This window comes from Cavia porcellus, unplaced genomic scaffold (assembly GCF_034190915.1).
Source record: "Cavia porcellus strain 051 isolate PalLab524CR breed Dunkin Hartley unplaced genomic scaffold, mCavPor4.1 scaffold_1, whole genome shotgun sequence".
NCBI lineage: Eukaryota > Metazoa > Chordata > Mammalia > Rodentia > Caviidae > Cavia > Cavia porcellus.
Window position 1 is genome coordinate 49,915,811 of NW_026947484.1, and position 23,007 is coordinate 49,938,817.

General features: G+C 48.8%; 1 protein-coding gene across 1 annotated transcript; it reads left to right on the forward strand.

Moving 5' to 3' along the window:
* The first annotated feature begins 605 nt into the window (after positions 1-605).
* On the forward strand, positions 606-13,430 carry Bloc1s6 (biogenesis of lysosomal organelles complex 1 subunit 6). Its single transcript, XM_003471761.5, has 5 exons — positions 606-785; positions 3,897-4,038; positions 8,980-9,067; positions 10,709-10,795; positions 11,485-13,430. Exons 1-5 carry the CDS (start codon positions 719-721, stop codon positions 11,602-11,604), a joined length of 504 nt encoding a protein of 167 aa, XP_003471809.2. The 5' UTR covers positions 606-718; the 3' UTR covers positions 11,605-13,430.
* The last annotated feature ends 9,577 nt before the right edge of the window (positions 13,431-23,007 follow it).

The following is a 23,007-nucleotide window of genomic DNA, read 5'->3' on the forward strand; positions in this document are numbered from 1 at the left end:
CGGGCGGGGGGTTTAGCTCGGCAGTGTAAGCACCTACCTGGCAAGCGCAGGATCATGAGTTCAATACCCAGTACCAGAAAAAAAAAAAAAAAAAAAAAAAAAAAAAAAAAGAGGGACTGAATCATGGAAAACCCTCAGTTAGCAAGGTTGAAAGTCACACAGCGCTGCAAGCCAAGGTTTTTTCCAACAGTATAAATAGCAGAGAACAGGCGGCTTTTGTCCTCAAGTCCCCTCTGCCCCATTATCCTTTTTGAGACTAGGTATCAAACTGGCCTTGAATTCACAGTGATGCTCCGCCTTGGCCTCCCAAGTGCTGGGATTACAGGCTTGCGCCAACCCTACCCTGCACTCCAAAGCTTTTTCTTTACAAAGTCACAATACTGCTCCGAGGCCTCAGGGTGCCAAGCCAGCCTGTCCCCGCTAAGCCAGGCCCCCCCCCCACGTTCTCCAGGTCTGCGGCACCACTCGATGCCCTCAAAGTTTCCCAACACCTATACAGGAACCCAGCCGAGAGCGCCGGTTGGCCCGACCCAGCGCCCGGAACCTCATGGCGGCGCTTGACAGCTGTCATGTGCCACAAGTCCGCCCGCTTCCGCCTTCGTCACTTCCGGGTGCGACCACCACTTCGGTCCGGTCGGGCGCTGGCGGCTGAGCGCTGCTCCTTCCGGTTTCAGACGGTCCTCTCAGTTGCCTCCTCTCTGGGTCCAGCGGGAGGGACATGAATGTCCCTGGGTCACCGTCCCCGGACGGGGTCCCGACGGAGCCTCCCGCCGAGCCAACGCTGGGTACGTGCTGCATGCGGGGCCGAGTCGGGCCCTGTACGCGCGCGAGGCGGGACGCGCGGGACGGAAGCCGGGAGGGAGCGGGCTGAGGCGGGGTCGGCGATGTCGGCTCTGTGGATCCGGCCCCGTTGCCCCCGCGATGACGCCTGATGACGCCTTGGGGGTGCGTGTGACAGGGAGAGGCCCGGTCAGGGACGCCGCTGAGTGCCTGTGTCGGCCTCCACGGCGTCCCGGCGTCCCGCGTCCCCGGCGAAGCGGACGTCCAGTCCTGCAAAGGGGCTGAGTTCGTTTCCCCCGGGCCTCGGAAGTGGCACTGGGCGCTCTCCAATGCCACACTCCTCTCGAGTGTGGGGATTTTACTCCCCGATTTTCACGTCCTCGTCCAGCAGCTGTAAGGCTGCCGCTCCAGCCTTGTGCCGTTCGGGTCTGCGAGTCCCACTGCTGTCATCTGTGTCGTTGCCTTGCTCAGAACCCGGAAGCGCAGGGCCCCTTACTGAAAACCACCCCCCGCCCCGTTACGGAGGGGGCTCAGTGGTCCTCGTAGGCCACTGAGGGTTTTGTACCCGATGATCGCTGAGCTGCTAGCTCACCCTGCCTCAGCCTTCAGAGTGGACCCGCATTCCCACCTGTGCTTACGTTGCTTCCTTTAGTCCGCATTGCATCCCCTGTGCGCCTCGCATAGAATGCTTGCCCATTTGTAAATCAAGCATCTATAGCTCCTTGGTGGGAATGTAAAGTGATGCCATATTGGGGAGCATAGTTTTGCAGTGTAAGAAAGCACAAGCCTTTTGTTCTACCCGTCTGCTTCTAAGAATCAGTCCCTTAGAAATTGTGACAAATGTGCAGAGATTAGCTAGGAAGCGCAGTCCAGAATTGTTTGAGATGGCAGAAGGTGAAAACTATCCATAAGGAGCTGGTTTAAAAACTGGTAGAATTCTGTTATAAAGAAGATAGCAGGTCCGTATATGTTGCTGTGGAAAGCTATCTGGGACATAAAAGAGCATGAATTATGCTAAATATTGTTTGCATGGACATGCAAAGATAGGTTCTGAAGCCTGTGTAAGAATCTCCACGACTCTATTGGGAGTTAGGGAGTAAAAGAGCTTTTACTTTTCAGCCTGTGCTCTTTAGTGTTTTAACAATGTCTAAGCAATGAGTAACAAAGAAAGACAGGCATTCATTCATTAAGCCTAAAATACCCACGTTTCCTTTTAAGACTATCCCAGACTTGTAACAGTTCCTGTTTCAGTCGCTGCTCTGTCATGCTCTGTGATTCTCCTAAGAAAGTGATTGGTGACTTGTTGTGGAAACTCCAGAAACTGGTGCATAGATAGATGTTCGGGATAGATAGATGATCAGGAAGTGTTTTTGTATGAATAAATTAAAGTTTCTTCTTTAAACGCTCATAGTAAGTTGTGTTTGTGTTTTGAGATAGGCGCCCACAATGTAGTTCAGGCCATCTTGAACACACTGTGAAGCCCAAGTTGGCCTCAAACTCCTGATGATCCTTCTGCCTCAGCCTCCCAAGGGCTGGGATTACAGGTGTCGGCTACCATGCCCAGCATTACCTGGTTCTTAATAGTTAAATATTTATAAAAACACTGAGACTTACTTAATAATTAACCAAAAGATTAGGCTGGAAAGAAAAAAGTCCATGAGTTAAGATGAGTATATATGTAAGAAGTGGAACTGGGTATGATGGTGTGTGCCTGCAATCTCAGCACTCAAGAGGCTGAGGCAAGAGGATATAGTGAGTTGGAGGCCAACATGGGCTATATAGTGAGTTCAAGGCCAGCCTGAACTACGTAGTAAGATCCTGTCTCAACACACACATGCTGAATAAGAGGTAAGTTAATCATTATGCCCTAAAGTGCAGTTATCCTTATGTTGGCGAGTCTGTGTGTGCCTCTGTAATGCCATGGCTTGTCTACTACTTGAAGTTGGTGTTTGTTGTCATCAAGCCGGAAGCAATGGAATCACTTGCCAGATTCACCCCTCCCCCCCACCCCAGGCACAACCTTGGCACAGGATTCCTAAGCACCCGCTCATTTTTCATTTTTAGTTTATGCATGGAGTGTTTCAGTTTCTAGTTCTTTTCTGTTTGGATGTTGCCTTGCAGTTTTAATAATTCCAACTTTGTTCATGTGTTTTTCGGGTTTAAAGTAAAAAAAAAAAAAAAAACACCAAAGTTTTATTTTGACTTTCTAAAAAACTTCCGTGGAGAATGATAGTGTTTTCTTCAGTCTTACTGAGGTTTACAGTTTTGGTGGTGGATGAGGACACAGTGTCAGGCTGTCCCAAACCTGCCTTTCTTTTTTTTTTTTGTCTTTTTCCTTTTTATCGGTACCAGGGATCGAACTCACGACTGCCTGCTTTCAAGGCAGGCACTTATGCCGCTGAGCTAAACCCCCAGCCCCTTGCCTTTCTGTTGGGTGGCACTTGCAGGGGCCTTCATGGGATTCCAGAACTGCTTCAGAAAGTGGCAAGAATGGTGGGATTAGTGTGTCCGAAGAGAGGTGGAGTATTTTGAGGGGGATTTATGGTAATGTGTTTTTTTCTGTAATAAACTTTTAAAACTTAAACATTCGCTATATATAGGGACCTCTTACACACTGTGTACTATGTGAAAGTGCTGATTTTTTTTTTTTTTTTTTTTGAGACAGGGTCTCCCTATATAGTTTAGGCTGGCCTTGAACTCTCTGTGTAGCCCAGCCTGGCCTCAAATGCACATTAATCCTCCTGCCGCAGCCTCCTGAGTGCTGGGATTATTGTGTGCACTATTCTGCTTGGCTGAATTGCTGAATCTTAACAGAGGAAACATTCTTTGAAAACCTTGCTTCTGCTCCTTAGCAAATGACACCTCTCCTTTTATCTGAATAATATATTAAGCAGTAGGTGACATAAATGTTGACCCATATTTTGGTTTTTGTACATTGAGAACATCTTTTGGTGTTGCTGTTTTTTTTTATATAGTTTTTGTGTGCTTTGCAAAGCAAGACTGCTTCCCTTTAGGGAACGTTACCCACCTTCTCCTTCCCTCTTAGAGCTCCCCAGCCTCCTTTAGTGCTGCTGGCAATTTAAAAGCTTCCTGTGTTTGATTCTCGCTTGGAACAGGGGTGGGTGACGCTTCCCCAGATGAAGGCTTGGTGGAGGACTCGCTGGCGGATGGCAGAGCCGTGGAGCAGCTGGCGGAGGGTCTGCTGTCTCACTACCTGCCGGACCTGCAGAGATCCAAGCAGGCGCTGCAGGAGCTCACGTAAGCAGACCCTTTCCTCTCTAAGGCAGTCTTTGACCTCATAGTTATGTACAGGATTATGGTCTTATACTGGGTAACGTTTAACCATAAGTGCGTATTTCTGGGAATAGAGGCCCGCATAGTAATCCAGGTGTGAGGAGTGAAATGACACTCTTGCAGTGATTTCTCCTGAGGAATACTGTGACTCTTACTAGACTTCAGCTGTAAGACCTGTTCTTATGAAAACTTATTTCAGGAGCCTTTATAGGGTGAAGGAAGAGGCCTGATCAGTAACCGTAGCCAACTTGGTTATTGGTAAGTAGCGCGGTCGCTCTCCGCTGCCGGTGCTCACGGAGGGTGGAAGTAGAACCGCGTGGTGCACGGTCATGGTGGGGAATTGGCAGCACTCAAGGTTTGCTGCTAGTCCCAGGGGAAACACTCATCCCTAGAGCACAGCACGCTTCGGATTTTGAGGCCAGTCTGTCCTGGAGGCAGAAGAGCCACGAAGACTCTGGGGTTTGGATGGACTAAAGCAGCTGCCTGCCGAACACCTGGGCGCCATCCTACGAGAGGAAGCTGGGAACAAAGGCTGAATACAGGGTTTAATGGATGGCGCTGGCCTAGATTCGTGGTTCCAGAGTGCGCTGGCTTTGCAATACAGATTTAGGTTGAGGTGGGATTGGCCACATATGCTGCTGAGAGGACCACAGATAGAGCGCCTGGGTGCCCTCTCCAGGTGTGAAGCCTGGCTGGGGCTCACTGGTCAGGAGTCACTGCCCACCCTGCTGTCCCCAGTGTTCATGATGCAGGTGTGACTGAGTGACTCACTGACCACTGGATTGAGCCCAGTCTCTGGCTTCCCTTTTCTGGGCTGGTGTCATAGGATTCAAGGTCCCAACCTTCTGATCACGTGGGTGACCCCAGCCTGAAGCTGTAGGGGTCTCATCCTACTGGGAGACACCTCATAAGCTAAAACACAAGTGTGATCAGGGTGCTCCTGAATAAGACAGTCCTGTTCCTTGGGAATTCTGGGGATTTTAGAAGTTCAGTGTCAGGAACCTTGGACAGAGGCCAGACAGAGCCCATTACTAAACGAGAGATGTCCATTTAGGTCACTTCCGAGAGTCCTGTGTAAATTTTTGATACAAGTCTTTTATGTGTTTTGCGAATATTTTCTCTGAGTTTGTAGTTTGTCTTTTTGTACTTTTAACATTGTCTTGCACAGCAGTTTTTAATTTTAATTCTGACTGATGACTTGTCTTTTATGGATCATGCTCTTGATATTTTATCTGAAACATCACGAAGCCAAGATCAGCTAGATTTTCTCCGGGAAGGTTTGGTTCTGCTTTTTGCATTTAGAGCCAAGATCCATTTTAAGTTAACTTTACGATGGTATAAAGTGTGCGTCTAGCTTTGTTTCTTTGCACATGGACACCAATTTCTCCAGCATCACTTGTTGGAAAGCCTCTTCTCTCCCCTGCATCGCCTTGGCTCGGCTGTCAAAGAGCAATTGAGTATGTTTAACAGTGTCGGTCAGTTTAAGGGCTTCATGTTCCGCTTCGTTCCTGTTTTGGTCAGCACGGTGCTGTGTTGATCCCTGTAGCTTTGCTTTCATGAAGAGACTGAGTGGTTAAGTCTTTCAGCATTTTTTTTCAGCACTGTATGAAAACTTTAGTATGACCTTTAGAATTTGTTGCTATTACTTACCTTTTGGTCCCAGGGAATTTCTCCCCGGTCATTGGCATCCTCACCAAAGAGGTGGACAAGACACACAGAAAAGGGCACAGAGACGAGTGTTTCTGAATGACTGAAAGGAAGTCTGCTCTGCAGATGAGAGGCTCCCTGTGGCCACTGGATACGGGAGGAGCCCCTCTGTATCTGGAATTCCGAGATTGGCTTCTCACTCATGCAGATAAAGGGACAGTCGTTCTAGCCAAAGCTCACTTGGTGCCAGATTTACTGTCCTGTTGGAGACTTGCTTGGCTTTGTGCCAGGCAGATGGAAGTGAAGAACTGAAAATAGCACTTTTCTGATTGGTTCCACCGACAGTGTTTAGGAACTGCAGGGTCACCCAGGTTCTGTGTTCCGTGCTTATGCCCTGTGTCTCCTGACTTTGATACATTACCCCATTTATTTGACCAGTTTTGCCCCAGCCCCAATCTCCTACTTCATTACTAACTATAAATTAATTTGCTGTGAGTTTGATTTTTGCACCAACCTACTAGATCAAGCAGGGAAGAATTGACTTTTTAAAAATATTGAATCATTTGCTGTACATACTTGGATTAACTGTCTATTATTTGGAATTTTTTCTTTTTCTTTTCAGTGCTGGGGATCAAACCCAGGCCCTCAGGCATGCTGGGCAAGTGCTCTACCACCAAGCTACATCCCCAGCTGTGTTGGTTATTTTTTTCTGCTTGCTCAGACAAAATACTTGACACTGAAAGTTAAGGAAGACAATGTTGATTTAGCTCACAGTTTGTGGAGGTTTTAGTCCATAATCACCTGGCCCCACGGCAGGGATGACTCATGGCAGAGGGCAGCAGTTCATGGTGGTAGAAGATGGCTAAAGCAACAGCAGCAATAAGGGCAGAGCTCGCAGAGAAGGCCCTTTTTGTCCCTCATATTGTATGTGGGTCACCCTTAATCCCATCATTGGACAGTGAATGAATCACAGATTATAGAAGCCTTCCCCCATGATCACACAGAGCTTTGGGGACACAAATCATAACACCAGCTGTGGATCAGTTTTGATTTTTTCACTAGAGTTGTGTGGTTTTTACATATTAATCCTGTACAAATTTTGTTGGGTTAAAACCATGCTTTCTCATTGGGGGAAGGTTGTTATAAATAGTGTGCTTTTGAAAATTTTAGATTAATTGCTGGTGCCTAGGAAAACAGCCGACTTGCCTCCTGTCATGAAACTTTGAACTTGCATATAGTTTCAGGGGACTTTTTTGTTGATCTTTTGGGAATTTCCACATAGGAAATCATGTCATTCATGAACAAAGACAGTGTTATTTCTTCCTTCCCATTTGTGCCTTTTGTTTTCTTGCCTTTTGGTGAGGACTTCTAGTGACGTGCTGGATGGAGGTTAGTTTGAGGGATGTGCTTTGTTCTTGGTCTTAGGAGGAAAAATACTTGCTTTCTCACAATCAGTGTGAGATTTGCTGTGGACTTTATGTTTTCTTATCAAGTTGAGGAAGTCTCTCTTAGTTTGTTGAGAATGTTTTCAATCATGCAGAGAGGTGAATTTTGTCAAAAGCTTTTTTATTTCCATCAGTTGGCATAGTCTATATTTTTTCTTTAGCTTGGTGATGTAGTGTATGACACTGATTTTCAAATGTAGAACCAGCTTCGTATACACACAAAGCTGGCATAAATCCCCGTTGGCTGTGGTATATCATTTTTCTTACGCATTATTACAGTCATTAGTTAGTATTTTGTTGAGGATTTTTTTTTTCTTTTTTGAGACAGAGTCTTACTGTGGAGTTCAGGTGGGTCTTGAACTTGCCGTGCAGCCCAGGCTTGTGTCAAGCTTGCAGTCTTCAGCCTCCTGAGTGTTGTGGCTGCAGGTGTGCACCATCACACTGCCTTTATTGTGGATTTTTGCATCCCTGCTTGTGAGAGACACTGGTCTGTAACACACCTTTCTTGTAGTGTCTGTTTGTGGTTTTAGGGTAATGCTGGCCTCACAGAATGAGTGAGGAAGTGTGCCGTTTTCCGGGTGAGATTATGGAGAGTTGGTATTGTTTCTGAAAGGCTAGGTGGATGGCATGTGCGGAAGCTCTCTGGTTCTGGCGCTGTCTTTTTTGTAAAATTATTACTGTTCTTGTGTAGCTCTGTTGTTTCTCTCTGAGTATTGGTGGTTTGCGGCTCTCAGGGGATGCCCCTGCTCTGCTGAGGTCTTGGGGCACTGGCACATGCTTGCTGGCCTTCCTCTCCGTACTGCAGCCACGGTCTCCAGCATGAGCCAGGGACGGACTGGGGTACCTGCTGGGATGACATGGGCTGGCTGGGGTTACATGCCACTGTCCCGGGCCTCCAGGGCCTGGGCCTCTCTCGCCTTCGCTGCTGTTTCCTCTGCAGCAGTTTCGCAAGCAAAGCATGCCATATTTTTCTTTGAAATGTTCACTCGGGCAACCCCATAGTGTTCCTGGAGCTTTGATTTTCCCTTGCTTGTTGCGGAGAGGAATGATGGGGAAGCTTGTGTGTCATCCCTACAGGATTTCAACCAGAATTATAATGGCGAGCCTCAGAAGCTCTCCAGCCTCCTCCCTTCATGAACAGGGATGTTTAGGTTGGAAGGAGTAAACTGACACCTGGCAGAGGGGCTGTGGTTTCTCCTCCTGTCTTTTTTCATCTTGCTGCTTATCTATCATTTTTGACTTAGAATCTCTTGATTCACTGTCTTCCCCAATACTAAGCAGAAAAGTCATGCTTCTTTTATGGGAGTGTTGCAATTTGTTTTGTGATTTTGTTCTTTGAGATAGCGTTTTGCTATGTAGTTGAGGCTGGCTTTGAATTCACTGTAGGGGCCAGGCTGGCTTCGAACTCATGGTGATCCTCCTGCCTCCAGCTTCCCAAGTACGGAGATTATAGGCATGTCACCACCATCCCTGGCCATAATCTTGCGATTTTAAGATATATAAAACATTTACCTTTTTAGGAAAGGCTCTATTAAAAACGTTTTTTGACGATAATATAGAGAGTTACTAAAATAACAAATATTTTAAGTGATTTAATTTTTTTAGGTATTGGAGTCTGAAATTTAGGCAAAAATGAAAAATACATTTAATTGTCCGAATGTGGCTTTGGAATATTATTTTGAAAAAGGTGATACTAAGCCAAATAAGCCTTGAAGGGCAGTGCATTTCCAACTCAGTTTCTGAATGAGACTCCTTTTAACAAACCAGGCTTGCAGCATGTAAATTTCACTTTGGCTGTGTGCTTTTGTTTCAGACAGAACCAGGTTGTGTTATTAGATACACTGGAACAAGAGATTTCAAAATTTAAAGAATGCCACTCAATGTTGGATATCAATGCTTTGGTAAGTATGATTTCATCGATACGTTAGTGATATATTAGAAATACTTATGCTTGTCACAACTTATGTGTATTTCAGATTTACTCTTCTAATTTTTTTTTCTTTTTTTTTTTATTGGTACCGGGGATCAAACTCATGACCATCTGCTTGCAAGGCAGGTGCTTATGCCGCTGAGCTAAATCCCCAGCCCCTAATCCTCTAATATTTAAAAAATTTACAGTGTGACTTTTAAACAAGAGACCTCCACTTACTTTACCAGAAAGTCCACATTCTTGAATTATATTTCAAATGTTAAAGGAAATGGAACTTATTTATGCGTCCAGATAAGAGGTGCTCAGAATCCGAGACACAGAATGGGAGCAAGAAGGGGGAGCTTTGGGGCTCTGTGTGACCGTTAGCAGCGTATCGTCTCCCGTAACTGTCTATTGATGGTTTCATAGATTACTTTCCTTTGCTCCTGTGGCATCTTGGCTATGCCATAGTAAGTGCCTGGGTTGCAGTGGGTCCTTGGGAAATGTGATCTGTTACATCTTTCTGTGCCGAAGTTGGGTGGTTGTACTTCTTGAGAAATTTGACAGCTGTTTGATGAGAGGAACTGATACCGTTTTGTTTAAGAAAAGAGAATTAACAAAAGCAAGCAGCTTGCTGCTGCTTCTCCTCTCCTGGGCCTTATCCTCTGTAAAGGGCATGGTACTCACTCGTGATTGCAGAGGGACTCAGGCATGCCGCAGAGCATGGACTTCTGCTGGACAGGTGCGGCTCAGTGGTGTTCTCCTCATGCAGCAGTGAAAAAGTCCATGTTTCCCGACATCTGCAGAGGCTGGCGGGAGCCATGTACAGCTTCCTGCTCAGCAGTGGCTGGATTCTGTAGTGAGTGAGGCTGCCCTGCCCTCCTGTGGGATGGTGGGTGTTTGTTGAATGAATGAATGTTCAGTAACTGAATCAGGCAGCTCGAATCCTATTGCTTTATTCTGAAGGACTGGGAACTGAGTCTGAGTCAGTCTCGCTCTCGACTTCCCTCAGCCTGGAGGTGGCTCAGTGGCTGTCGCCCTAGAGGCATCAGACTTTGCCTGTGCCCTGCACAGAGCTCTCGAGGCCGCATCACGTTTGCTCCATGCTGCCCTGTGTGGGGACCCAGTGTGTCCATCCCTCTCCTGCCTACTGGGAGGATGCACCCTCACACTTCTCCTGGCAGGGTAGGCGGTCACCAAGGGTCCTCCCAGAGGAAGCATGTCCGTGTCCTTGGGCTCTCCTGATAAGCAGACCTGTTGCCTGGACCATCCTGTGTCCCCAGCGCTGCGTCTCCTGGTGCAGGCGGGAGGGCCTTTGTTTCTTGCACCACCGATCGCTGTGGGTGGCCTTAGTTATAGGATTTTATTACAGGTCTTTAAAGCACACTGTCATCTGCACCCGCTGTAATCCACATGCCTGTTGTGTGTCAACTGCTTTTTCGAACTGAATCAAGTGTGAAGATCTCCTGATCATCTCAGCAGATCTGTGTTTTGGAATTTACAATGTGGCTATAGTTGAGGCTATAAATAAACATCAGTTTGGGGAGACTGAACTCAGGTGGGCCCCAACGTAGCTGTCCGCGTTGGAATTCCAGTCTTTTCTCCTGACTTTCCATGTCCCCCCGCCACACAGTTCACAGAGGCCAAGCACTACCACGCCAAGCTGGTGAGCATTCGGAGGGACATGCTGCTGCTGCACGAGAAGACAGCCAGGCTGAAGGTGGGCGCCGCGGGTGTGTGTGGCGGTGGGGTGCTGCTTCGGTGTTTGCTTTTGAGATTTTCCACTTCCCTGGGCAAGAACATGCTCACAACAGATTGCTATCTTAAAAGTTGTCTTTTGTCTTTTCTTTTCTGTGCTGGGCACAGAAGCCAGGGCCTCTGAGCGCTTGGGCAAGTGCTCTGCCTCTGTGCTGCGTCCGCCCCCAGCACTGTCAGTTCTGAGCTTTGTAACAGCGCGGCTCATGGGCCTACGTCCCCTGGCTGCACAGCTGTGGTCCTCACTTAGCAAGAGCTTGGAGCACAATGGCCCTGCTACCATGCCTGTGACCCAGCTACTGGGGAGGCTGAGGCAGGAGAGGAAGGTGGGGCGGAGGCGGAGTTGCAAGAATATAAATAAATTTTTAATCAAGGGGACCTTAAATTACCCAGAATGAATTTAGAAACTTTAACATGAAATTCAGGTCCGGGTGTGGTGGTGTGTGCTTATAATCCCAGCACTTAGGAGGCTGAGGCAGGGCGATCGCTGTGTTCAAGGCTGGGCTACCTGGTGAGTTCAGGGTGAGCCTGAACTACATAGCCAGACCCTGTCTCAAAAGAAAGAAAGGAAACAAAACAAGAAGTTTGGGGATATGACCTGAAAGCACTTTTAATGTTCTCTTGGTTTTTAAATTTTTTGTTCTCCTGACCCAGAAGCGAGCACTTAAACTGCAGCAGAAGCGGCAGAAGGAAGAGCTGGAGCGGGAGCAGCAGCGGGAGAGGGAGCTGGAGAGAGAGAAGCAGCTCACGGCCAAGCCTGCCCCCAGGCCCTGAGGCCATCGCCCTCCTCCTCCTCCTCGTCAGTGTGGCCCTGGGGTCCTTCCCAAGATCTTCCGCCCACTGTGCGGGAGCCCTCTTCTCAGCACCAGATCCAGTGTTGTGTGGTTTTGATGTTTGTGTGTGATTTTTCAGTTTTGTTGTCTTTGTTATACAGTTCATCATTTTGGCCTTGAGTTGCTTGTAAACTGGAAAATGACTCACAGGAGCATAGGCCAAGCAGTCTGGGTGGGTGACTAGTCTGTGAGAGTGGTCTCTGCATGGACCACCTTCCTGCAGGGCTTCCTGGTGAGGAGGACACGGAGCCTCCTCGCGGCCCTGGGGGAGAAGGAAGGAAGCCTTAGGCGCAGCTCAGAGTGTGGTGCTGCAGGCTCCCCACAGGACTCCAAGAAGTTTGCACATTGCTGCTGGGCAGAGGACCTGAGAGCGGATGGTCGGCATGGCCTCTCCTGGTGTTACAGGTAGGAGCTCAGTGTAGGGGGAACAGGAAGTTTCAGGATCCAGTCCAGCGTGTGTTGACCCGGTATTTAGCACTGGCTGATGTCCAGCCAGTCTTCAGTCTGTCTGGCAGGGCCTTCAAAGATGTGTGTGTCCTTCCCGTCACCCGGGCAGTCCCATGATGGTTTTGGTGTGCTGGGTCCCTCCCTCTGGTTACCTGTCAGGCCTCTGTGGAGGAGGCCTTAGATCTGGAGGGGAGAGATGCAGGCTGCTTACCAGTTGAAGTAATTTGTTTGAAAGAATAGTTTCCTTTAATGAATGACTCACGGTCTTAAAATCTTCTCAACTTAGACCTCCTTCAAAGAATGTAAATAGATGTCTGAGAAGGCTGCTGGCAGCTCCATCCCCTGCCCAGCTGCCCAGGGCAGGGCACCTGGACTGCCTTGCTACCCTCCAGTGCTGCTTCGGCCTCTCAGAGCCCCAGTGCCAACTTCGAATGACCCGAGGGCTCCCAGCTGTCACCCCAGCCTGTTCAAACGCGTGTGCATTTATTTCATTTGTGCTCCTCGGCTCCCCAGTGCTTCTGATGCACCTTGAGGGATGACATCTGTATCTTGGCCTGGTGGCCAGTGTCACCCAGTCCATGTGGGGCTGCAAATCAGTGTCACCTGGGAAGTTGAAAGGGCTGCAGCTGTGCTGAGCGGTGACCCTTGGCTATGTCCGGGCATCTCAGATCCTCTGGTTCTCAGGGGCGCTGGCACTCATGTCTCAGATCCACATGCGTACGCAGCGGTGTGGGCCAGCTGTCAGGGTTTGTCCTGCAAGACGGGAGGGACCCCGGCTGCTGCTCCTGATATAGTCAGAGGGAGGCGGGTGGGGTGGGACGCCGGCTTCCCTTACTCATTAGACTTGGTGACGTGTGTTCAGTCGTGTTTACTGGGTGAACGTGAGGCGCATCTACTTCCCTGGTTATATTCAGGGTGTGAAGACTTTCAGAAATGTCACAACAAATAGGTACAGAAGCATAAGATGGTAAGTCAAAAGTAACATTGCCTTGGTAATTAGAATCAGTGACCTATGCATAGGTTCCTAAGTAAAGAGGGGACTCCTGTGATCAGTCTTGCTGTGTTTTTCTCAAAATAGGCAGTTGGTTGCAAAGAGTCACCTTTCTTTTGAAACTATCCAACATGTATTGAACTGTAAAGTAACGGTGAATTGTTTGTATGTACTTTGCAGAGTGCCCTGTAAATAGGCAGACACTGAATGTAACATAGATTGTGTCTGTAGTGGGGTTTTGGGTGGCGATAGTTTGTATCAGTTATGTCTGATTTCAAACTTGTAAAGTGAGGATAACTTTTACATTTTAATAAACAAAAATCTCTGAATTGCTCAGCGTCCTTTATCAAACACCGCTTAGCACTGTTTCCCTCCGTGTACCATTTCACACATTCTGCTTGCTTTGCTTCCCTCTGCTCTCCTCTTCCTCTTAATGTGCCCCAAGTACTACTGTTACGGTACACTGAGGCTCAGCCAGGGCTGCCATCTTGCCTCAGTTTACCCTGTCATCGGATGCCGAGACCTGGGAGGTGAGATCCTCTCCCGGGAGAGTCCCATCTTCCCGAGCCCCCCCAGCTGGCTGAGGAGCTCCTTTTATCCCCTGTGAGGTCGAGGAAAGTGCCCCACTTTTTCTTGATCATCCTTCTGGTCCTTCCCCTCCGTCCCTGCCTTCTGCCTTCTGGGGTAGCCTGAAATGGGCTTCAGAGCAGTGCCATTTATCCAGCACTGGCCACATTCACCTCCAGTGCTGAGTCCCTGGGTCCAGCAGACGTCCAGCTTGGTCACCGTCCACCCATCTGGCTCGGGACTAGACTGCAGACTCCTCTCCTCCTCTTGGTCATCCCGCCCACCTGGCGGGTCTCTCTTCCTCACGGATGGTCTTCCTTGCTCAGATGTGTTCTAAGAAATCTCACCCACTTCATTTCTACCCGGACCTGAAACCAAAACAGCAGTCTACAAATCGGCTGCCTGGTGACCCGCAATGCCCTCGGTTCTCTGAGATGCAGACGATCACCGTGGGCACCTGGGAGATGGGCCGAGGTCTGTCTGTCCAGCGCTTTTTGCTCTTCGCGGACTCCCCTCTCTGCTCCTCCTGTGACTGTCCTCCAACCCCCACTGTGAGTCCCTACTCCCCTCCCCTTAGCTCCCCCTTCTCCCCATCTGCCTCCTTTTCCACTAATTCCTCCCCCACCCAGCAGCTGTCCACCATTGGTTATAGCAGGGACCAGGGACGTAGCCCTAGACTCCCAAGCGGCCCTGCACAGTTCCACCCCAGGACCCCGTTGAGACCACAGCCCCCTTCCGGGTCTGATTGCTGGCCTTTTTCCTGGAACAGCTGGGCTCCTGGCTTGTGCCAGTCTTAGGCCCACAGGCCCTGACCTCCAACAAACCCCTCTCTTTCGATGCTTTTCCAAACACGTCCACTCTACCCCTGGCCCCACTGGAAGTAGTCATGAGAAACTTTGCCCAACTTCCCCTCTTTTTTCCTTTTGCTTTTATAAAAGGCAGGAATGTCAGATCCTTGCCCAAACCAAGAAGAAAAATCTCCTGGAGCAGAGCTGCTGACCACAGCTGCTGAGGCACAGAGACGGTGGAGCCAGGGCTGCCACACAGAGTGAACAAGCAACCACCCCAGGCAGCCTCACCTGTGAGATTCGATGTAGCCAAGACTCCCTGCTGCCCCAGACTCAGACTGGACATTTCCCACTCCTCCCTGCCGGTCCCCTCCTCCATCCAGACACCCCTGTGAGCCCCTCCGCCCTCGGCCCGCCTGCACCAGGCTGGAATAAGTTTCACTTATGGCTTCAGCTTCGCCTGACTTGGTGGCCCTGGTTGTGCCTCAGTTTACCCTTCAGTGTTCACAGGATCCGCATCCCATTCCTGAAATCTCTTCCAGAAAGCAGCTGATAGAAAATATGCAGAAATACTACTTGAAACGACCTTATTTCTTAAAGTTTTAAACTTTTTTGAAAATAAAAGTAACAGCTGTTACGTTTAGTGGCTTGGTAGAAAGCACTTTGATAAGATCACTGCATGAATAACACAGCTTTCTAAAAAACGGAAATTTCCAACTCAGAGGATATTTTAGGTCTCAGGTTTTAAGCTGGGAGTGCATGGGCTCGTGAGGGGGTGATGGGAATGGGGTTGGAAGGCACAAGCATTCCCATAACCTTCTCATGGATTTGGGCTTATGTGCATATTTCTAGGCTTGGTCTGTGGATACTCTAAATTTTTAAACCTCCAAAGCCACGCTTTTTGGGGCAGGGGTACTGGAATTAAAACACATGCACTGTTCTAATGAGCTGTGTATTCCCAGTTCCAAAGCAATGATACTTAATCACTAATGCTTACATTAAAAAAGTGAAATCGTTTCTAGATCTTTCTTTTGGATGAACATAGTTCATGCATCTTGTGTTTGTCCTGTTAACCAGTCAATCAGATAACTCAGGTTTGTGGTGTTGCCGGCGACCCCTGCTGTTGTAGCCTGGTTTGCCACTGTGAAGTCTGGTGCCCACCACCCATTCGATTAGCATTTGGGTGAGGTGAGGCTGATTTTCAGAGCCACTGGGGTTAGCCGAGTGGTGAGGGAGACATTTCTGCTGACTAACTTAGCAAAAGTAAACATTCCACAGGAAGCCTGGAGGAAGGGCAGTCTAAGAGAAGATGGGTAAATTTTGAGGCATGGCAGGTTATTCTAGAGGGAGAAGAGAGAGCCCAAGACCAACGTGGAAGGTCAGAATAATCCAGCCTTCACGTGTACTTCCTAAAGAAGAGAGACTTTCAGACATGTAGAGAAGAAAATAAAAAGCTTGGGTGGTGGTGCATGCCTATAATGCCAGCACTCAGGAGGCTGAGGCAGGAGGACTGCTCTGAGTTTGGGGTCAGCGTGGGCTGCAAAATGAGTTCAAGGCCAGCCTGAGTTGCATAGCCAAGCGCTATCTCAAAAAGACAAAAACAAAGCAAAACAAACAAACAAAAAACCCAAATAAAAACAAGCCAACAAAAAAATCCCAACCCACACCAAAGTAAACCAAAACCAAAACCCATCCCCCTCATCAAACCCCAACAAAAACTCACCTACTGTAGGATAAAAATGTAAAAGTTTCCCTCTATATCACTTCATTGTAAACGAGAAAAAGGTTGCCGTTCATTCTGAGTGAGCCCAGGAATATCCCAGGGTGTTCCAGGAAGTCTGCAGTGCCCTGAGATGGGTAAGATGGGGCTGGAAAGCCCCCCTGAGGATGCCAGAGTGCCATCACTCTTCTCTTCAGGCCCAGCTTTTACTAGAAAAAAGTTAGAAAGAGTTTAACAGAACGAGGGGCTGCGAAGAGACACAGCATGTCCGCGTCCGTAGACCTGAGCGTTCCTGGCCTCTGCTCTGAGCATAAGATTTTAAGCTTTCAAACATATGGAGTCTTAGATTGCGGACTGAGAAGTCAGACTGCTTGCTTGTCTTCCTACTTCTCCTGGGACCTTGGACAGACTGCTTTGACCCGGTACTTCGGGTCTGGGAACTAAAGTTGAATGAATCTGTGTCTCACCACATGCGGTTGTGGAGTTTCCCGCTGTTTATATAAAACAGTGACAATGAACGCGTTCGATGTCCTGTCTTAGTTCCACGTCCACAGGAGAGCAGCCCTGATGTGGCCACTTTCTACACACACTTTTTGCTCCTAGGGTTTCCTCCGCCTGGCACCCTTCATCCTGCAGGGCTGCCTGCTGGACCCTAGTCCTCGTGACTCGAGTGTCACCTTTGCATGGGTTTGTCACCACCCCCACGGAGTTTCCCGTTATTGTGTCCACAATGCATCACTTACGTGTTCATTTCTCAAGGTGCTCATTAAATTGGCGCTGTCTTCTGGCCGGTAGCTGGTGCATTAGGATTCTCCAGAGATGCAACGCTGAGGGGCTGTATTCCCACACTCCCAACTGGAGAGATTTCCAGGCACACTCGTGCACGGGGAGAGGGAATTTAAGTGGGGGCTCACGTGCTCTGGGGGCGCTGGTGAATCCGGGGTTTGCAGGGTAGGGGTGAGTCCATGCCTAAAGGCAGGTGGGACCCTCTTTTTTCTGGGGGCTCAGTCTTTTTCGGGAGAGCAAGGTTAACCCCTTTCCCCTCACCGTGTGAAGGGTTGAACCCGGAACAGTCCTGACATCCTGACTTAGGGGATCTGGGACCAGGCCTGGAGTTCCAGTGCATTTTCTGTGCTCTCAACACTAATACAGACGGACAGATGGACGGAGTGGGAAATAGCCTTTGCCATCACTGTTGCCGGGAGGGCGGGAGAGCTCCTGGAGCAATGAATAGACACCAGCCACTATCACGTCAGGGCTCAAGCCTGTGTGGCCTTTCTTTTTTCTCTTCATGCTGAGATGGAACCCAGGACCTCATGCAAGAGAAGGGGGTGTGTCCCACTGTGTCCCCCACCAGGGCCAGGAAGGGTCTGGAACAGAAAGAAGGGGGGAAGATACAGCCGGGTGCTGGCTGATCGTACAGTGAGGTCCTCGGAGACCTGGAGCGGATAGAGACCGGGGCCTCCGTAGAGCTTCCTGGGCCTTTCTGTGAGGCTGGCATATCACGGTCTCTGGCTACTGAACCCTTCCCCTGAGTGTGTCCCACAGAAATAAGCCTGTGGCCTTTTTCTGTTCATAGTTTCCTTCCCCCTCCCCCCAAATTAAAAATTTAATCTCATTTAAAAATATCTTCACAGTACCATTTATTTATTTATTTATTTATATATCATTTTGAGACAGTTTCACTATGCAGTTCAGGCTGGGCTTGAACTCACTTTGTAACCCAGGTTGGTCTCGAACTCGCAGCAATCCTCCTGCCTCAGCTTCCCCAGTTCTAGGATCACAGGTGTACAATCCACCTCTGGCCCACAGCACCATTTACACTGTTGCCAGATACATGAGTCCCAAGGCCTGGCCAGGTCACCATCTACGTAGCTGCCACAGTTGGTTCTGAATTAGATCTGGGAAGACAGAGATAGATACACATACATTAAGCTTGGCCACAACAAACAGCTAGGCTATGTAAATGCCAGAAAATGAATGTAATAATAAAATTAAATTCTTACAGTTCAGATGTGGTTCGGGAGCTTGGGTAGACCTTGGGTAGATCAAGCCACTGTTTATGCCTAATTATATATTTAATCAGATTTGAAACAAATAGTAACAGGTCACATGATCTTGCTGAGGCAAGAGGATTGCAAGTTTGAATCTAGCCTGGACAACTGAAAGAGACGCTGCCTCAAAAAATAAAAGGATCAAGCTTGACCTAGTGGTGTGGGCCTGTGATCCCAGCACTTGGGAGGCTGAGGCAGGAGGATCACCACAAGTTCCAGGCCAGCCTGGGCTACGTAGTGAGTTCAAGGCCAGCTGAATTATACGGTGAGACCCTGTCTCAGTCAATCATTCACTCAATCCATCAATCAGTCGCCCTGGGATGTAGCTCGGTAGAGATCTTGGGTTTGATCCCCAGTATTGGCGAGGGAGGGGTGTGGGGGCTTCAGAAAACAGGCGGGCAGTTTGTAGCAGAGCGCGGGACAAACCACTTTTTCAAGCAATTGGATAAAGCTAACGTGGAACAATGCTGCCATCTTGTGGTCCTCTTTGCTCCCTGCACCTGCAAATACCAGCCCTGTGCAGCGTTGTCTCAACTGATGGGTTGAGTCGTGGCCAGGCTTTTCAAAGGCAGTGAGACATTTCAAAGAGGTCTTCCTTCCGGGCAGGATTAAAACTACACCCTTCTAACTCTTGAGTCTTCTAGTTGCTACTGCCCTCGGGGTTCAGACTGTCTCAGTGCGCATCGTTTGGTGACGGATGAAGGAGCCGGCTGGGCCTTCTGTGTTTCTCTGCCTGCAAATCCGGGGACCCAAGGTGGCCCGTCAGCAGGCAGCACCCCATGGAATGCGGCTGTGGGTCACACACCTGTCCGCACTCTTTCCGGGGTTTCTCTATGCCAGCCACCTTCTTATTCTCCCCTCTGCCTGCACTTACAGCTCCAGATCTGCTTTCAGCTCATCTGCAGCCCTGACTTAGCTGTGCCTCTGTTACACAACCGGCATTTTACACTCGCCTGGAAGCGGCTGCTGTGCTGTCCTCCCTGGTCCCCACCAGGACACTGAGACCCATTGAGTCTGAGCAGGTTCAGGCAGATGGAAGAGGTGGGGCTGCAGTTTGATGTGGGGAAGAACTCAAGGCCACCATCTAGGGGAAGTGTCCTTAAACCGGAACCTCGGCAGAGTGGGAAATCAAGCTCTTGGGGGAGGCTGAGGCAGGAGGATCATTGCAAGTTCAAGACCAGCCTGGTGGCTGCAAAGTGAGCTCAAGGCCAGCCCTAACTGCATGGAGAGATCTTGTGTCAAAGAAACAGAACAACAACAAAAAACAAAAGAAAGGAAATCCACCTTGGGAATTTTAGTTTCTACATTTTGGTGTATTCTATATACCCAAGGTGGTACATGATAAGGCTGCACTGTTACCCCTGCTAATTCTCTGAATCCAATCTGATAATGTTCAAAAGAACAAAGCCAGAGGAGGAGGAAGCTTCCCGTTTTGGTAAGGATACACAGAACAAATCCTCCTCCAGCTCTCTCCCTCCCCCTCTCTTCTCTCTTTTCCTCTCCTTCTCTGGAACTGAACTCAGGGCCTTTGCACAGTAAGCTGCATTCCCAGACCTTTTCATTTTTATTTTGAAGTCACTCAGTCACTAAATTGCCCACCCGGCCCTGAATTTAGGATCTTCCTGCCTCAGCCTCCCGGAATGCTGGGTTGAGGAGTGTCCAGTCTGCCTGGCTCGGAACTCTTCTTGATTTTCACACAAGGCCGATTTAATTCTAGACAGACTCAAAAACTCTGCACTTCCCAGGACGGGAACAAAGAAAGCTAAGACTGACCCTGGGTGAGCAGTGACTGTGCTCCCCCGCCGGGCCTGCTCTGCCCATCATGTAGTAGACTGGTGGCAGCCTGACCCCAGTGCCACTTTCCCCTGTCCACGGCAAGCCGTGGACCTGAGTGGCAGCTGGGGCTGTGGTCAAGGCGCGCCCTGGCATTTAAACCAGGCTGAGCACACCCACCCCATCTTCCTCCCAGCTCCCGCGGCAGCTGTGGGAACGGGCTGCACACGGCTCCAGCCCCAGGGGCACGAGTGTCCCCTGCCCAGCGCTGTGCTTGCCCTGTGGCCTGCGTGCCTGGACTCTTTCTCTCTCTGTTCCTGGCCGGTGGCTGCCGGGAGACGCGGGCCTCTGGGGGTCGCTCTGACTCCGACCACCCCGCTGGCTTTGTGAACTGTGCTTGGTGGCTCAGGGCGCTGTTGCCCTTCAACTTTCTCCCCTTGTCCTCTTGGTTCAAGCAGACAGGACAGGAAAGAATGAAGGGACCGAGCGTGCTAGAAGCCAGAAGACCCACCAAGCGCTACATCCGGGAGAAGGCACATGGGAGGACAGTGGCTCCCGGCTGCCCCAGGGTGCTGGTGCGGGGTGCAGTGCAGGACAGTCTGGGGCTCTGGTCACCAGCCCCTCCGGAGGGCCGGCTTCCAGCGGTGGGCCACAGGCGCTGGTGGCAGGAGGCTGGGTAGCGGTTAAACACACGGTGTCTGTTTTGCCCGGAGTAGAAAGTGGGCAGATGGGCACCAGGGTACAGTTTAGCATCAATAACAGGGGTGAAAAACTTCCAGGCAAAGGGCTGCTCCGAATATTTCAGGCTTTCTGGGCCCTCGTGGATCCTGTTACACAGCTCAGCTCAGCGGCTGTACCACAGAAGCAGTCAGATACAATGCGGAGAGCGAAAGAGGGTGCCGTGTGCAGTGAAGGTCTTTGCAGAGACGGGTGCTGGCTGGATTTGGTTCATGGACCATTGTCTCCCGGTGCCTGACCACAAAACAAGGACAAAAACAAAAACAAAGATGGAAAACTGGATCCACAAAAGGATGCGGGCAGTCACTTCAATAAGTCTCGAGGCCTCGCTCAGTGCGCAGACCAGAATCAGCTCTGAGGTCCTCAGCCCCTCACTGACCGTGATGGAGGCTGAACCACAGCCCTCTGATGAGAACTCACCAGGAAGGCTGCCCTGCCTCTCGGGAGCTGGGCCGGTGCTCACCATCTCGCCCACGCCCATGACGGGCCTCCTCTACTTTTTTTTTTTTTTTTTTTTTTTTTGTCTTTTTCGTTTTTATTGGTACCAGGGATCGAACTCACGACTGCCTGCTTGCAAGGCAGGCGCTTATGCCGCTGAGCTAAATCCCCAGCCCCTGCCTCCTCTACTTTTGCTTTATGGCTTGTGAAAACTGATTGCTCCAACTCGCAGATTTGATTATTTTATTTTATTTTTTACTTTTTGAGACAGGGTCTTGCTATGCTGTTCAGGCTGGTCTTGAGCTCACTTTGCAGCCCAGGCTTGTCTCAAACTCACAACCCTTCTCCTGCCTCAGCTTCCTGAGTGCTGGATTACAGGTGTGAGCCACCATGCCCGCCTGCAGATTTGATTTTTTATTGCAGTAAGATACACATAACATTCAACATCTTAACCTGCTATTTTGTGTGTGTGTGTTTTTGAGACAGGTTCTCAATATCTTGTTTCAGCTGGAGTTAGGCTCCCTCTGTAGCCCAGGCTGGTCTCAAACTTGCAATGATCCTCCTGTCTCAGCCTCCTGAGTACTGAGATGACAGGCATGTACCACTACACCTGGCATCTTAATCATTTTTAAGTGCATAGTTCAACAGTATTAAATATATATGTCATGTCATGAAAGCATCATCACCATCTGTCTCTAACTCTTTTGATCTTGTGAAACGGAATTGAATTTGTCAATTATCTTGGGTTACAATGACATTTTAACAACAGTAAATCTTCCAATCCATGAACACGGGAACTGTTTCCATTTAATTATGGCTTTTTTAGTTTTTTTCAATAATGCTTTGTAGTGTTCTCTATGTAGGTCTTTTACTTTTTTATTTTTATTGTTTTGAAACAGGGTCTCACTGGGTAGTTCAGGCTGGTTTTGAACTCATGGTAACCCTCTTGCCTCAGCCTTCTGAGTGCTGGGGTTACAGGCACGTGTCACCAAGCCTAGCTCTTTTACTTCTTTGATTAAGTACACTCGTCCTGCAGGATGTACAGATGATTAGTTCTAGGATTTCTTCCAGATACTGAAATCCATGGATACTCAAGTACTTTACACAGAACATTTTCACACAACCTGTGCATCACCTCTTGTGTCCTTTAATCTCTGCCACTGAAAATACTTAGTACAATGTGGATGCTACTAGTAGCTATATTCTATTGTTAGGGAATAACAACAGAGGATGAGCACGTTCATTACAGACACAATTTTTTCCCAGATGTTTCTTTTTTTTCTTTTTTTAATCTGCTATTGGCTGAATCTATGAACAGAGCCCATAGACATGGAGGGCCATCTATATTTTATTTCTTTCTTTTCTTGCCTAACTGCTCTGGCCACAGTTTCTAGTACTGTGCTAAAGATGAATAGTGGATGTCAGCATCCTTGCCTTGTTCTTGATATTAAAGAAAAAATTTTTGGTCTTTTGTCACTGAGTATGATCCTGTCTCTGTCTCTGTCTGTCTCTCTCTGATTTTTGATTACTGTGACTTTATAAATCTTTTTTTTCTTATTTAGACAGGGTTTCACTCTGCAGTTCAGACTGGCTTTGAACTCACAGCCATCTTCCTGCCTCCTGAGTGCTGGGATTACAGGCGCATGCCACCAGCCCAGCTATTTTTTCATTTTCAATTTTTCTTGTTACATGTTTGCAGTATACAATGATTACATTCATTACAGGGAATTGATACATGTATATAACACATCCCAGTAATTTCCCCTCCCCCTTTTATTTTGCCAATATCAGATTCATTTGCTGTGGGTTTCAAAAACAGATTTTATTA